This window comes from Neopsephotus bourkii, unplaced genomic scaffold, assembly GCF_033783945.1.
Source record: "Neopsephotus bourkii isolate Nb327-2 ecotype Australia unplaced genomic scaffold, CSIRO-AGI_Nbou_v1 NB_1574, whole genome shotgun sequence".
In the NCBI taxonomy this organism is placed as follows: Eukaryota; Metazoa; Chordata; class Aves; order Psittaciformes; family Psittacidae; genus Neopsephotus; species Neopsephotus bourkii.
This window is the reverse complement of record NW_026902050.1, coordinates 4,340,781-4,357,630: the sequence shown is the minus strand read 5'-3', so window position 1 is coordinate 4,357,630 and position 16,850 is coordinate 4,340,781. Positions and strand designations below refer to the sequence as shown.

The 16,850-nt window shown below is 37.9% G+C and overlaps 1 protein-coding gene across 4 annotated transcripts in view; it reads right to left on the bottom strand.

The window, feature by feature from the left end:
* Positions 1–16,850, bottom strand: part of LEKR1 (leucine, glutamate and lysine rich 1) — a 58,569-nt gene that overhangs the window by 29,204 nt on the left and 12,515 nt on the right. For all 4 annotated transcript variants that reach the window (XM_061371620.1, XM_061371621.1, XM_061371618.1 and 1 more), the window contains 3 exons: positions 4,456–4,575; positions 3,650–3,825; positions 165–350 (listed from right to left, as the gene is read on the bottom strand). In XM_061371620.1, the coding sequence (XP_061227604.1) occupies positions 165–350; positions 3,650–3,825; positions 4,456–4,575 (482 nt within the window). The remainder of the gene's footprint in view (positions 1–164; positions 351–3,649; positions 3,826–4,455; positions 4,576–16,850) is intronic.

The window sequence follows — 16,850 nt, the reverse complement described above, 5'->3', positions numbered from 1 at the left end:
ACATACTGCCTGTCTGACTGCACAACACCCACATTTCATTAGGGTCTGTGTTGGGCTCTTGAGTGCTCTCACAGTAACAGCCAGACCTTCAGTAAGCTTTAAAAAAAAATGTTATTAATTTCATTTTACTCGGAAGTTTGCTTTAAAAATCAAAATTCTCTTACCTAATGTTTCCTTTTGCAGCTCACGGCATCTACTTTGCAGCTCATTCCCTTGCTGAAGTGAAGTTTGAAGCTGTTGACTTTTCAGCTCAACTGTGTCAGCCACCAGTGTCAGATGTTTTACCTTTTCTTGGAGGCATTCATTCTCTCTCTGGGACTTTGCTAATCTTTGATTCAATTTGGGTATTTCTGGGGAGATTAAAAAAAACAAACATATAGGCTGTTGTCAAATGTACCTTCTTTACTAATAAATATTGCACCCGATTTTCCACTTCAGGACTTCAGCATGGGTAAGAATCAACACTTCTGCTGAGAACATAGAGCACCAGAAGAAGTGCTTTGTGCAATACTGATAACTCCTACTTAGCCAAATGCATATTATTGAGAAATAATAAAAAATTTATTCTAAGTAATAATATGTATTTCTTCTAAGATCTCAATCAAATTAAAATACATGTCTATATAATCCACAGGAACTAACAGGTGACATAAATACTTGGATTCAAGCCTTCTATCTTCAGAAGATACATAAACCATTGTCAACATACAAAACCAACTGCAGACTCATTGAAATTAATTTGAGAAAATATCAAGGGGGTTAGCCTCTGCTAAAGCTCAGTCTGAAACTTCTGGTTCAAATGATATTTGGGCACATGTAATACATTTTATTTTCTCATTCCTTAGATGACAACTGCTGTTAAAGTAATCACAAAGTGTATCTTTATTATATGAAATACAGGTTTTGTCTCTATCTTTCGTCAACTCTTCAACATGGGAGAGCAGAAGACCCAACGAAGTTTCCTGGGAGGTTTTTACTGCGAGGTAAACAACTAATTATGGGTGAAGCGTAGTAGGTCTCCTATATTTTCATGTGTTTTCCTGAGTTCAGTTATTCTCAATGACTGCATTTTAACATCTCCAGAAGTAGTTGCAATTCTATTCTATGCGTTCTCCAACTACAGCCCTAAATGTTCCATTGTCCAAAGAAGTAACAAAACTTTTATTTATATTAATAATGACAATATTCCAGTCAGATTAAGGCTAATTCTATTGTCAAGTCAGCTATTATGTTTTATATGCTGCCCACATGCAGCATATAAAACTTTGTGTCATGCAAATATTTTCATTATCTACAGTCTTTCCCAACAATTCCACACTTAAATTGATTTACTGTTAGACTAAATGATGTAAATACCAGAAGTTTTTCATATACTTCTTTCTACTTGCCCTTAATTAACCAAAGTTAAACAATGTACACATACAAGACTTTTTGTAAGCTGTCTTCAAACTAACCAAACTGGTCTAGGCATAAGGAGTAGCACCTCATCTAACATTTTTCTCCTCAAAATCTGAATGGAAAAGTTCTGAAAACCTTGTTGCAGAAAGAGTAAGCTACAATACACAAAAATTTATTATACATTAATATGTTATCATATGTTAATAATGAGCAACTCATAAAACAACATAAAAACTTTTAAATAGCATTCACAGGCAAAAAAAGAAAACAAAAACAACAAAAAAGTGACTAAATTGGTTTGATTTAGAAAGCTAGATTTAAGGATTATATAATATTCACAGCATGGCACTATTCTCAGTAGGATATGCTGAATGGAGCTGGTGATACACAAGATGCATGGCACATATAAACCTTAAAGAACCTGAAAGACTGCACTTCTGCTTTTATACAGATATTCTATATATTTGCAGTATTACAACAAGTTAAACAAGGAATAATCCAGAAAAGAAGCCTTAAAATGTTACGAATCTCTTTGAACCTGCAAAAGCCTGCAGAAACACGTGTTCACGTTCCCTTTATTAGTTAGAAGTAGGCAGAGAATGAGCACAGGAAGACAGGAATCCTTAGGGACATACAATACTTTCTGTGCTCAGCCTAATTAGGAGATGAAGTCATGAATCAAAATATGCAATACTGACACTGACACTTAAATTAATTGTTCTTACGAAAACTGAATACTAAAAAAGTTATTTTCTGGCCACACTCATCTTCAGCCTTCTGGGCTCTCTGCTGCCTGGGCTCAGGACACCCCGACCTCTCTATTTTGACTCAGGCACAGTCTCAACAGGATGTGTGCCTACTGGCTCCTGTGGCACAGCTGCCCCACTTCTTCCCAGTCTGAACAAAGCAATCATTGAAAACATTAAAAATTACTTCTAATTTCACAGGAAGCATAGGCTACTAGGGAGCTATTATTTAAAATGAAGGTACATATTTTCTGAGATACTCTGCACATGCAGGTTTCACTTAAGCTGTGAATTTTCATGGGGGTTAACACAGTTTCACCAGCAGAGTGATTTGGGAGATGCACATCACCTACCTTGCCCTTATATTCCTTCTCACAAGGACAGAAAACATGATAGCAGCTCATCTACTTCTTCATTATCTTATAACCCTGATAAAATTAAACACCACAGGAAATAGCAACTCATCAACTTACACACACTGAAAAACTGTAAGGTAGGGAATACATATATGAAAAATTGGTCTAAAGGCCATTAAAGCTGCAGAAGTCAGCATAGGAACCAGTTTGGATGTGCTGGACGTTACAGTTTCTAATTACTGTATACTTTTTCAGCAAGACTAATCTCAACTGAGGCAGAGCAAAAGTGGTATTTAAGGATGAATCTGAGTTTTCAAGTCTTGACTGCCAGCCTGAGGGCTGGGCATGACCTTCAGGAACAAACCGTCAGTTATGACTTGCTCTCAGCTTCTCTTTTGCTGAAGGCTGCCCTTGTTTGAGCAGGAAGCAGTGTGTGGGCCAAGTGAATTATTCTCAGCCCACAGGCTGCTCCATGCCCCTTTCAATCCCAAAGACCCCTCAGATAAAGAGAGCTGTATTTGGGTATTACTTGTTCTTATTCAGAAACGGAAGGAGGGAGCAGTTGCTACATGTTGGGTGCAGGTTTGTTCACATACAGCAGCTCATGTATTCAACACAACCTGACGTGTACACCAGTAGGCTGGTCAACAGAAGAGGTGCAGCCTGCCCACACAGCAGGATGGCAGTATTGCAGGATCCTCAAGCAGCTCCACAAAATGATACTATACTGCTTTCATGTAGCATCATGTGTACATGTGAGCATGTGGAAAAAACTGGCAATAGTAAACATAGGGCAAATTAAAATATCTCCAAGTCTTTGTGTTGCAATCACATCTATATACTCATAGTAAGTATATTACTTATGTTTCAAATCATGGAAAGTACTAATATTACTTCAGTTTCAGTCTGACTTGGGTCAGTACCTAACAATAGGTTCAGCACACTAAGACAATAGGAACTGGACTGAGTTCAACGCAGTTCACGTGGTGCCACAGCAGCAGACGGGGTCTTCCATTACTTTGTATCTGGACAAGTTACTGTCAAACTTAGGAATTATCTAATTAATTTTACCTTCTAGTTTACTCTGCTACACTCAACTAACAAAAAAAAATGTTTTATCTGACCCAAAATTATTGCAAGATGATTTACCTGTCAAAGCTTCTTTGCTAACTGTTTTTATTTGTATAAAGATTTCTTCTTTCATGGCAGCCCAGTTCTCCAGATTACTGGAGATGACTTCTTTAATACTGTCTAGTTCACTTTTAATAAAAGGAAACAGTGAAACTGCCTTGTTCAGAGTAGAGCAATGGTGTTCCAATGTATTTCTGCAAGACAGAAAAATAATACCATACATTTTTAAAATGACAAAATACTATTAGTAAACTTGGGATCTAAGGTAAACTTGACAATTACTTTTATGTTATGTGATAATTTATACTATATTGGTTTACAACAATTTGTTGTATACTGAATATATTAATAATAAGTTTCTCCCTTGTAAATATTTATAATGTATATGTATAAATGAAGACAACTGTACAGACAATTGTACAGCCACTTTTTATTGAGAAATCAGAGTAATCATGTTTAAATGATTCTATGTCAAGTTTATGTTGACTCTTTATAAACAACGTATATAGGAAACACAGTATTTCCAATGCATTGCAAGCAAGTGGTACACACTTGTTTTTAAGTGTTAATGCCTTTAAATTTGTGAAAAACTTATCCTGTTGCTAATAAGATCAGCAATTAGCAGTGGTGTGTTCTGGTTACATTTGCTAACATTACAGCATCTCACTATATTCTGGAAAAGTAAAAAATACTAGAAAGGTTATAAACACTCCTCTCACTCACAATATTCTCTCTGCCTGTGCCTGCATCTCCCCTGAAACCTCTTGACTGATTATAAGTGTTCACAGGAAGCACAACATCAGCATCTCTTTTTGGGTTCTTACCTGAGCACTTGCGATTGTTTATAGGCAGCTTCCTTTTCCTCTTGGAAATATCTCAAATCTTCTTTTACATTTTTTAAATCATCTTGCTTGTTTTTAAGTTCCACTGTGAGGGTTCTTATTCTACAGATTTTACGAAAATAATCAGAAAGTATTATTTGCACTACTAAACAACCTCTAACTTATGTTTCAACTTTAAAAATATGCTGAAAGTCTTTTCAAAGATCATAATCACATATTTCACACTGAGGTATCAAATCTCCAAATAGAGAGCATTTAATCTTCTGGCCACTGTATGAGCCACTTGAGCAACTCTTTCAAAATAGTATTCATAGTATTTGTAAAATAATGTGGAAATGTGTATGTTCAATATCAGCTCATATGCAATGTGATATAAATAACTTAAGAATCCAGTGTTCATTCACAGATGCAACACTGAACTCGTTCATCCTCCAAAAAAACATAGCCTACTATGAAAATCTCAGTAACTAAATTCAGCTTTGGTACCCAGCTTAGGGGCTGCGATACCTAAAATGTAGGTACCTCATCCCAGCAGGGTGATGAAAACAAGGTACCACAATGAGCTGCACAGGTTCTACACACAACTGCAAGGATGTATAGGGAAGAGTAATGGAGAGCTCGTTTAAGCTGAAAAGGAAATTCCCTCAAGTCAGCCAACAGCAAATACCAAATATTTGGTTACGGTTACCATAATTGTTTTCCATTCAGATTGTTCATATATTCCTTAATTTCAGACATTTGCAAAAGATGGATCCCAATGAGTCACTCTTGTTTCCTTTCATCCTCATTTTCATACTCATTATCATGGAGCCCTACTTCTGCATTGCTGAATTAGTTAATGGCACTTCGCAAATACTAATAAAAAATACACATGTAAAATACATTCCTGTACCTTATTTTTACACCAACTGGAATTTAGGCCTCTGCTGCTTGCAGTGGCATTTTAAAGAGCTAAAGAGAAACTTTTCACACAAAATGTTTCCACCAGATATTCATTCTATGTACTCAGGCAATGACACTGGCATCAAAAAGATAAAAAATGTCAAATTAATATGATTATTTTCCTACATTTTTTTTAAGGAAGATTTAGGGAGAGGGCAGGAAGCTCTGGGCTAGAGCTAGGTTTCCATGTTCCCACAACTTGCCAGAGAAAACAGATTTATTTTCTGTACTTGCCCCCTTCTTTTCAGACAAAAACAAAACAAAATAAAACAAAAAAACCCCAACAAAACAACCAACCCAAAAAACCCAAACAGATTTCAGTCCTAGAACACTGTTGATCACAAGATGGGGTGGGAAGGACGTGATAAATCCTGGCTGGGTGTCTGGGTCATGTCAGAGCACCAGCTCTCCTCTGTTCTCCTCTCTCTCCTAATGCCCCTCAGGACACCTGCAAGCAATTGTCTTACAGAATAGGATGGAAGGAGACAATGTCACAACACCCTATATAGGTATTTGCCTCAAACAGATTGAAAAGTTTTTTTCATGCTTCCTCCTCCTTGGTCTTTCAGTGTGCTTTGTCACAACAGCACATAATGGGGTTTTCAGTTATAGTGCAGGTGACAAATGTTAGCATTCTACTTCAAATCTGACACCAAAAAAGATCCTAAATTTGGGACCAGGAAAGAAAAGTTTACTGTTATCAGGACTCACAAACACACTGTGTACCCTCCTCCTATTAAAAGTTTAAATTAAAGTTTGTCACTTCAATTACACCTATTTCAATGAGATTATGACATTTCAGGAGTATCTGTAATGGGGGAAAAGTGATCAGAAACAGATCAGATATATGCTCATGGTTATGTACAAGAGTAGTCAACACAAGATGGACAATAAGTACAAAGTGGAGAAAAATCATTCCTTCATCACAGCTTGTTTCACAGTCATCAGACAGCCCCTGTCCCAGCCATACACCAGCATCTCACAGCCAAGGAGAAGGGACACTGCCTCTTGCAGGGGTTTTGTTCTATCTCCACAGCACTTCCCACCCAGAGAAAGGGGGAATGGAACCAGAAGCTTCATCTGATGAGGCTGACCTGGTGGAGCTTTCCCCATTTATGGGATTTCCCACTCTCACAGCCTCACTCTTGCAGTTGGCAGCCAGACTGCCTACTCCCCAGCCAGCTCAGGCAATTCCCACACCACCTGTAGCGGAGGCTGCAGTCATTCGGGCATGATTCCTGCAGTCACCTGGAAGCATGCAGAGATGCAGACAGCTCAAGGTAAGTGTTCAGCACATTTCTTAACATCTGAATAATCTTCTAATTTTAATTGCTTCAAGTTTCGTATATGTATTTTGACAAAAACAGCCTCATGATAAGGCACAGGAGAACCAACCGGTACCTCTTACCATCATCACCTATCCACAGGAGAGGAGGAGGACGATAGCAGCCCTAGGAAGCATGGGGAGCTTTCCATCCCTGCACAGCTGTACACTCGTTGGCCTCCTGCCTGCTCAGGACATGACCCACCTTTGTGCTGGACTCTAAGCCATGGCAACCACAGCTGCCCACGTCAAAGGAGCAGAAGGCTGACCTGCAAGTTTTTCATTGCCTCTAAAATTTACCTTTTGAACTTTTTCATTCCAGCAGTGGTTCAGACCTGGGTTTTGTGTGGTTTTTTTTCAAGCACAGTTATCATAGTGTAAATAAATACATTTTAAACAGTGTTTTTCAACAACTTGGGACTTATTCCCACAATTGTAATGAAATGAATGGAACCGTACAGGAGTACCAGACAGTTGCATCCAATTCCCTTCTTTTGTTACATGCACAAAAAGAATACCACATAGTACATCACTAACATTTTACAGCACAACTTTTTTCTATTAGCTTCTATTAGCTGCAGATAACCACTCTAATACAGTCTTCTGTCCCCAAAAGTACTACAATGATATGTAACTGTTAAAAATGAGTCCCCTTATAAGCTTTCAACACTTACTTCTAACCCACAGCAAGCAGAGTAAATGATCTATTTGTCTACTGGTGACTCACTGTCACAAGTAAATAAATACTTGAATCAGCAAATATTTTACAAAATCAAAGGATGGCAGAAGCATTAGGTCAGCCTTTGTTTCAATTTTTAAAAGCAAAAGAAAATAAGAATGATTTATAGAAAAAAAAAAAAGGGCAGGCCATAATGTTAATGTGCCTTAGTTGCTGTTCTCAGATCATCTACAACATACCTACACCAAAATGCAAATTTAAAAAATTAATAGTCCTGATAAAGAAACATGGATCTGTCCAGCTCTGCCAAAACCAAAACTGAACATCTGCTAGTTAAAAACCAAGTTGTTGGGGCTCAACTGACATTATGGGGGAAAAAAATAAAGAAGAAATTACTGGCATTACCTTTTTTGGAAACTTTACCCCTGACTACCTGTAAATTTCTTGGAGGTGAGAGGTGGGAGGCAGGAGGGGAGAGAATGAAACCTGTCTGACTGAATTTAGGAGGAGAATCAGATTGGTGTCACTGACTACCAAGAAAACGTTCATTCCCTTAACAGTTACACAAGTTAAAATATAATTTTGCAGATGCTATATTCTGCTAACTATACCTTGAGGGAGAAAAGCAGTAATTTATCACTGAACAATAACAAATCAAAACTCTGGGATCCATGAAAAACTGGATGCTCATTTTCTATTCTTACTCATTCCAGAATGGGCAGTATTTGAAGATCTTTTGGTTTAAAAGACACTTGCAAATAAGTACAGCCAGATTTTCTTCCTCTTCCCATCCCAGAGAACTGATATAATGAGGTTAGCTTGGAAGTACAGGCTCAGAGAGCAAATGGACCTTATCATTATGTTCTGGTGAGTTGCACACAAAGGAACAGGAGAAGGTGGAGAAGGCAAGGCAGTTGGCACTCAGTCTACTATGATCACCGTAAGAAGGCAGAAAAAAACAAACGTTATTTTGGTGATATTTAGCACAAAGAAAAAAGTTCAGTGGGTCATTAAATGCTGTCATTGAGAGAATCATCAGAATATAACTAATCTCTGTTCTACAATTCACATGAACTGTGAGGATTAACATCCTGTCTTTGCAGCCAGCCTACTTTCCCAGTGAATACAGGAAGAAGCCTGCCCAGAGTGGGACTTGAATTATAACATGTTCACTACTAGTGCTGACAACAAAAAGAATAGCATGAGAAAATAAAAAAGTAGTTGCCAGCAAACAAACATACTAATTGTCCTAAAAGTAATGACAAGAGCAATCACCATGTTTGTTTGAATTTAAGACTCACAGACTCATGGAAGGCACTGAATTTCACAGGAGTTTAGATCAGAAGAAAGAATCTTTGCAGACTACACGGTACACAGCCCTTTGAGTCCCAGCAGGGCCCACTTTAAGCCTGGATGAGGGACTGCATCCTGAGTTGCCTGGAGCTGGCAGGGTCAGTAGGCACAGTGAAGGCTGGAAAATACTGTCAATGATAAAGGTTTCACTAAGATATTTTCAGCTCCATGAAACTCTAGAACTGGCTCATACCAAGGAGCTGTTCATTTTCATTTCAGCATGTTGCATTCTGTCCAATAGGCAAGTCAGTGTGCATCCCTACAAAGAAGCTGAGCATTCATACATTTGGCATGGAATATGTATAAAATGCACAGTCTGAAACTCATTGCACATAATATCATCCACAAACTTCTTAATAATTGTCTTTTTTGTATTCTCATTCAGCACAGACTGCTCAAGTTAAGACAGACAATTTAATAGTCTTCATATGCCATGATAGAATCATTCACTTCTTTGATTGCAGGTTAGCATGTGGCCCAATCTGACAGCAAATTAAAGTTATCTCTGACAACCAACCAAGAGGTTCTTTGTGAAGGTCTCTATCAGTCTCATGTAAGTTGACAGTCTTTTCAAATCTTGCATTAATTGTTATCCATCTTTATTATCTTGGCAGAAATAAAAGATGTATTATGAAGACACCCCAGACAAATTTTGCTCCAGCAAAGGTAAATCTCTGGAACAAGTCTGGAAAACAATGATAGAAAGATGACTGCCTTGTCTCAAGCACTTCAGAATTTGTCTTTGACGGAAACCAAGACTGCATTTCCCAGAGCCACCAGTCCAGCAACCAGTTCATTTACAGTAACTACAGTTTATGTAATCTGTCGTAACAGTAATACTCAGTACTGTCAGAACAGCAAAACTCAGGAATAACTTCTTAGAAGTCAGTGGAGTTGCACTGATTCAGTTAAAAAAAAATAAAATACAGTTATTAGTAATTTGATAATTCCTTAAAAAATAAATGGTGTCAAGGCAAATTTATAGGTGAGTTTTTATAACAGCAGTACAAACTTGCACCTGCAAATCAAATAGAAGTTATCCAAGGTTTATGTTTACTTCCTGAGCAGAAATTTTCTTGGTTTATATACTTTGCGGATACAGTAAAGATCAGGTAGAGACCAAACAATTGCATGAAGACAATACATTGTGTTTCCCTAACATAATAAAAATAAATTTCATTTTCTGTGTTTGGATTTTTTTCAAACTAGACAAGTGTCTTGCAGATGAAGCCAACTGTTATTACATATCTGAATGCAAATGTAAACCTAATTTTTCCTCTTAATTCTAAACCAGTCACAATCCGATTAAGCCCATCTTTTCATTACTAATTCCTTGCCAAACATGAAATCTCTTTTTTCATATCATTCCTCTGATGAGGGACTCCCTGACCTCCAAATCCACAAAACCCAGTGACCTAGAGCAGCAAGTGACCTTTATACCTCCTATACTCACCTCATTCACTTGCTTGAGAATCCTTCAGAATACAGTCATGGCCAAAAAAGCATATGCCAGATTTTATTCTGGATAGCCACCTTCCCGTTTTGCAGTCTTAAAAGCAGAGTCAAGTGCAAAAGGCAGTCAAAAACAGAAGAGAAAACTGGTTTCTTGGTATGAAAGCCTGAGTTCACCCTCTGGCCCCATCCAAGTTTCACTGCTATGTGGCCACACAGTGCTTCAGAACATAAAACCTTGCCCTGTATGCATGTGCACAAAATATATTAACCTTCTTCAACAAATAACCACAAAGCCTTCAAAATTCAAGATAATAAAGCAGAACCCCTGTGGATATCAGTAAGAAATTTTGGCTGAGTCTGGATTGAACGAGATTGTTCAAGTATCTGTAGTTATGCCCAGAATCATTTTACAGATCAAGCTTACAAATCTCACATTAAATTATAAAGTGGAGGTAAGCAGAGGCATGAAAAATTATTTTATTCTTGCTTTTAACCAGTGGTCACAAAATGGATAGTTACTTACTGTACCCAAGCAGTTGAAAGTTTCAACTTGACTATATAGTGTGAACAAATAAATGACCACCCATTAAAGGAAAAAAAAAAAAAAAAAAACAACCAAAAAAATCAAAAAAACCCAAAGAAATGTTAATCACATCATTTTTCTTATCTCTACCATGCAATAGAGCGTACTAAACACAAATGCTGTTCTCTGACAATTTATTAATACCATAACCAGGTTACAATAAAATAGTATCTAAGCATTACTTTGGACCAGCACATGGGTAGCTCGAGTTAGCTCAGGAGCTGACAGTCGTGGTCAGACACTTCCTGATTGCCTCCGCACCCTTTTCCCCAGATTTGCATATCCCACATGCCCTTGGTCATCATGCTTGTAGTAAGAGTGGTTAAAGCCCTTCCCAAATCTTCGCTTGCGAAGCCAAGCCATCAATCAATATCTTATATGCGACTGTGCTGTCCACAAGGAGTTAAGCTATACAACAGCACGTTGATCTCTTTCCCTAGCAAACAAGTAAATATGGCTTTTGCCGTTGTACGTGATGTTGTGCAGGGATTCCATGTTGGAACCACACAAGGGTGTAACAGAGGAAACACTCCCTGTAATTCCAGATGGTTTTGAGCACTGAAACTGGAAAACCTCAAGAACTGTAACATATAAACTGTTCATACAATAAGCAGAGAAAGAACTGAAAATACATGTCTAATACAGAAGCCTGCACTGAGGGAGATGAACTACTTTTACTTTCCTGAGAAAAGTTAGCCATTCACAGAGGCATGCATAGTCTTAAACTGGAGCTGTCATGTCAGTGAACACCTCTCAAGGCCATTACTGAATTACATGGCACTGTTCTCAGGTGTCAAAAACCATGGTAACTTTTCAAAACGTAACTTCAAATTTTAATTTTACCTATGAAATATTAAAATATTTTAAATTAAATATACATGAAAATTATCATGGAAGCAAAACTGCAGATTTCATGTTGCCTTTTGCATTTTTCACTGACTGCTGTTTTATCTGCTTCCAGATAAGGAATTTCATTTCACCGGAAGAAAGTTCAGTTTATCAGGAGTTTGGGAGAAGGTTGAGCATTGACTGCAGAGTTTTGCACCTCATGATTCACTCTTCTGAACTGTCTCTGTGAACAAATTTCTCCTGCTTATTAATAATTAATCTCAGCATTCAATCATGTTAATAGAAAAAAACTTGTCAAAACTAGAACCACCACAATTTTAATAGATCAAGATGGGGTTTGAGCTACTGCTCGTCAGTAGCAGAAAGCATGCATCCTATTGGGAAGGCCCTGGCTGCAACATACTTTGCATAAGAATCTAACAGAAAGAGATTATTTCCCAAAGGCAGTGTGCCGATTTGCTTTCTGAGGCTGTGACAAGATCTGTCAGTGGTATTTTTTTTTTTTTTAGGTACAGAAGTGCACTGCTGTATAGACGGTGAGCACAGGACCTGGGTCCCACAGGCCCTGTTAGGACTTTTGCAGGCTCTAGGCACAAGCCTGAGCTGTACCCAATTCATCATGATGACACCAGCAGGGTAAAATGCACTTATCAGTTTGCAATTATTAAAAAGAACATATTAAAACACTCTGCCATTATACAAAATTCTCCTTTTTCCTGGTTAATAAATACACCCTAAAATTTATCATGTAGCTAAATAGAGATGTGTTGTTATTTACAAAACATTCAATAAGGAAGCTGAAGGCGCTATTTCTTCGTAAACTTCATATCCTCCCTTCACACACACGAGCGGCACTTCCAAGTACAAACCTCTTGTGCGCTTCTAAACATTGCAACTTGATCTACCTAAAGGTAGAATTCAGTGCATACAGAGCTAGAAAAATTCCAGCACCTTCATGCCCTATAGTCTCCCCACAATGAGGAACCACTGAATTATTTCTTTTTGCTAGAAAATGATGAGTGTGAAACCCAGGGATTCACTGAATCCCATGCTGATAACTCTTATTGTATTTACTGGTCTCTTCCAAGCAGTCATTGAAGGAGCACATGTCCAAGACTCGCACATATCATCTGTAGCATGATGAAGAACACTTATTTACTACTTTATGAACTGATTTCTTATGTGTTAGATGATGCACCAGTATAATTCTGAAAATACATTACAGGGCTGCAGTGGTTATGTTTTGTTCATTAGTCATATAAGGAACCTGAACTTGCACAAATCCATGGGACCTGATGAAATCTATCTGTGCATCCTGAGGGAACCAGCAACTGAAGTTGCTAAGCCGCTATCCATCATATTGGAAAAATCATGACAGTCAGGTGAAGCTCCCAATGACTGGAAAAAGGGAAATATAACCCCCATTTTCAAGAAGGGGAAAATGGAAGACCCAGGACAGTCAGTCTCTGTGCCTGGCAGGGTCACGGAGCAGATTCTCCTGGAAACCATGTGAGGGCACATGAAAAACAACAAGGTGGCTGGCAACAGCCAACATGGCTCCACCAAGGGCAAATCCTGCCTGACCAATCTGGTGGCCTTCTACAATGGGGCTACAAAACTGATGGACAACGACAGAGCAGTTATCGTCTTCCTGGACTTGTTCAACACTGTCTCTAAACCAGAGAGACATAAATTTGATGGATGGATCACCTGGCAGATAAAGAATTGGCTGGATGGTTGCACAGGAGACCTTATAGCAGCCTTCCAGTATCTGAAGGGGGCCTACAAGTGTACCAGAGAGGGATTCTTCATCAGGGATGGTAGGCAATAGGACAAGGGGTAATGGGTTTAAACTTAAAAGAGGAGAAGTTCAGGTTAGACATAAGGAAGAAGTTCTTCACTGTGAGGGTGCTGAGGCACTAGAACAGGTTGCCCAAAGAAGCAGTAAATGCTCCATCCCTGACAATGTTCAGGGCCAGGATGGAGAGAGCCTTGGGTGACATGGTTTAGGGTGAGGCTTCCCTGCCCATAGCAGGGAGGTTGGAAGCAGATGATCTTAAGGTCCTTTCCAAACCTAACCATTCTATGATTCTATGCTTTTTAAAATGTCAAAATATGCACAATTTCCCAAGATACCCACATGTGATGGTATATAATACAAATAACTGATTGTATGCTCTAAACCACATTTAGAAAAAGAGAGGTTGCTTCTTTACCTCTTTATTTCATCCAGATTTGGCTCACAGAGATTATTTACACCAAATAAACTCCACTTTATCACTACATGTTCAACAGAAACAGACATATTAAAAAAAAAAAAATCTATTAGAAGTGACCTTTTTGCTTTGTGTTCTCTCCCTTCAAAACCTATTTTCAAAATGGTGATGCAGTTCTTAAAGCATGTACCACTCCCCATTTCCAGTATTTTCAGTCTCCTAGGACAAGAAACCACACGTCATTTCCATCACACTTCTGTGTAGGCTGGTAGCTAAGGGTAGAGCAGTGTGTTGTTAACTCTGCCCAGTCACTTCAGTGCTTTATTAGAGGTTCAGACTTTACCAAGCGAGACAGCTGCTGATGCTTTCCTATGTGATCATGTTGCAAATAGGAAGATTTATTTTGGGCAAATTCAACAACAAAGCATTTTCCACTATATTAAGTTTTGCCAGGAACTAATGAACTTCAGAAAACACAAGCAAAAAAAGCACAAGTATGGGAAAATATTGCTTCTGCATGTTAAAATGTTGGGTTTAGATGATCCTTAAGATTTATTCTTTATGGACAAAATTTTCATCATCTACATGCATGACACCGAACCTCAATCTCATAGTAGTAACCAACAAGTAACTCCTCTTCTTAGATTTGTAAAAAAGTTTTTAGAAATCTATTTACAAGGGATCCTTGACACAGGACTTGCTAAGTGACATCTATATACCTTTTCACATGTCTAAACATCATAAAAATTTTTTGCTCCTTGTCACACTCGAGGTATTCAGCACTACTATACCTTTCAAAAGCATCTTGAGTATTTAAATCTATTTTAGATTTCTTATATTGGATGTTGCAAGAATTATTAAAATCCACACCACAAACACAATCTGCCTCTCATGTAGCATGACAAATGTCAAAAGACACTGCCAGAGAAAACCTGTTAATAAATTCAGCTCTAGGGACTCCAAGAACTTGGCGGATCCCCCAGAGACACAGATAAATCCAATCATACTTGTACCTCCAATGAACTAGAGAAGTAAGCCCCCAGTGAAAGCACCCATTACTAATACGTTTAAATAGGTAACAGGCCAAAAATGGTTAGACAAATGACACACCAGCATTTCAGTTTGCCACTGCTCCGGCAGCCAGCAGTACAGAGCACAACATGGTTATCAGCTGCACAGCCTATCTCGAGTTGGCATGCGTATTGATAGCATTGCTATCTCAAGCTAGCCACAGCCCTTCAGGAATAGCTCTCATGCAAGTATTCTGGAATTAAAGCCATTTTAACATGGAGTAAGATCTGAATAGCCAAATGGAATCAGTGTAGTTAACAGCACAACGGTTTGTTCCCCTTCTCCCAGTGAAATCCCAAAGGGTACGTAACTAATTTCTGCAAACTTCACGTTCCTGAGTGGCTTTCAAGGTTAATCACAGTTACAAATAGCAATACTTTAACCTAGAAAGAATATAAAAATGAAGAAGTCTGCAGCTAACACGAAGGATTAAATCCCTCGGTCTACCAGAGATAAAAAGGAAAACAAAATAAATAAAAAAAAAAAATTAAAAAAAAAAAAAAGGAGGGGCATATTTGGCTTCTGATAAACGTTTGGGAAGAATGATTTGTCAACCTTATAAGAACCAGAAGACAGTATGTAGAACAGTCAGTTTATGCCAACAGCACAACGTAACCAGAGAGACTCAGTACAGTGGAGATAAGGAATATTTAGAAAAGCTTACTTAGCAAGGGACAAGAGTTGATTGATGGCCTGAATGAAAGACTACTGAAAGTATTCTTGATTTCAACAGATTTTAAATCAAGTTGAGCCTTAAGGGAAAAAAATGCAGAGAGAAACTTTTTATTAACTGTTACATCTTTACTAAAAGTGACTAAATTAAGTTTACCTATGGCAAAAGAGCCTCAGCAAGAAGAATGTGCTGTCACTGCATCTGCTAACACGCTGAATACTGCCACCATAACTGCCACTCAGAGCTCTTAAAGAAACAAGAAGCAAATGCACTCTTCAGAAATACAATGTTAAACCAAAGAAAACACTAAATACTGGGGGAGATGGAGGATATTTAGTTCAAATTAAAAACAAAACAAAACAAAACCAAAGAAAAAAACCATGAGCAATCTACAAGATGCATGTGTTTTGTTTATCTTTGTGTGAACTTATCTTTTAAAATGAATCTTTTATTAGTAATGTTATCAAACACAAGATTAACTAAATCCATTAACAGTGACATCAAATTCTTAACAGTATTAGAGTGATATAAAAAAAAAGAAATAAAAATTAAAAAAAAAAAAGAAAAAAAGCTGTAGTTATTTCCTTTGCAGTGCTTCCAAAGTGTTCTAGTCCAATCTCTTGAGAGGACCTTAACACTCCAAATGTCCCATGTTACCAGTTCTAGATCAGTTGCTACTACGCATAAGTCAGTCATGCAAGAAACAACTCTACTTGGGGGCTTCAGAATCAAAATGACTGAACTGGTAATTAAAGTTATAATCTTATTCTTAAAAAACTTCTGACAACAGCTTGATTCAGATAAGCAAGAAATTACCAGGAAGCTTCCAATGCCCTTCCCAATGCTATGCTATCAGTAGTCAATATTAGCAACTACATTTTTATAAAGTATCTTTTACTAGCCAACTATAAATATCAATTTTTATAGTCACACTGTAAACAATCAAGTATGACTTCCTGTTCTAAGTTTAAAGTTACCATGATGTGAATCAATACACTTGTGTACTACTTGATTACTACACTTATGTAGAACACAAGAAAAGCACGTATGAGCTGAAGGAGAACACACTTAAAGGTTTTAATCATTGCACCCTAAAATTATAAACATGGCTCTGAGGTCTATTGTTAACTACTGGAGTTCGTAAGGAACAAAACTCCCCTTTAACTGGGATCTTCACATACCTGCCAGTAAGCATTTGCAAACTCGTGTTCCTGAGGAACAACACCACAAGC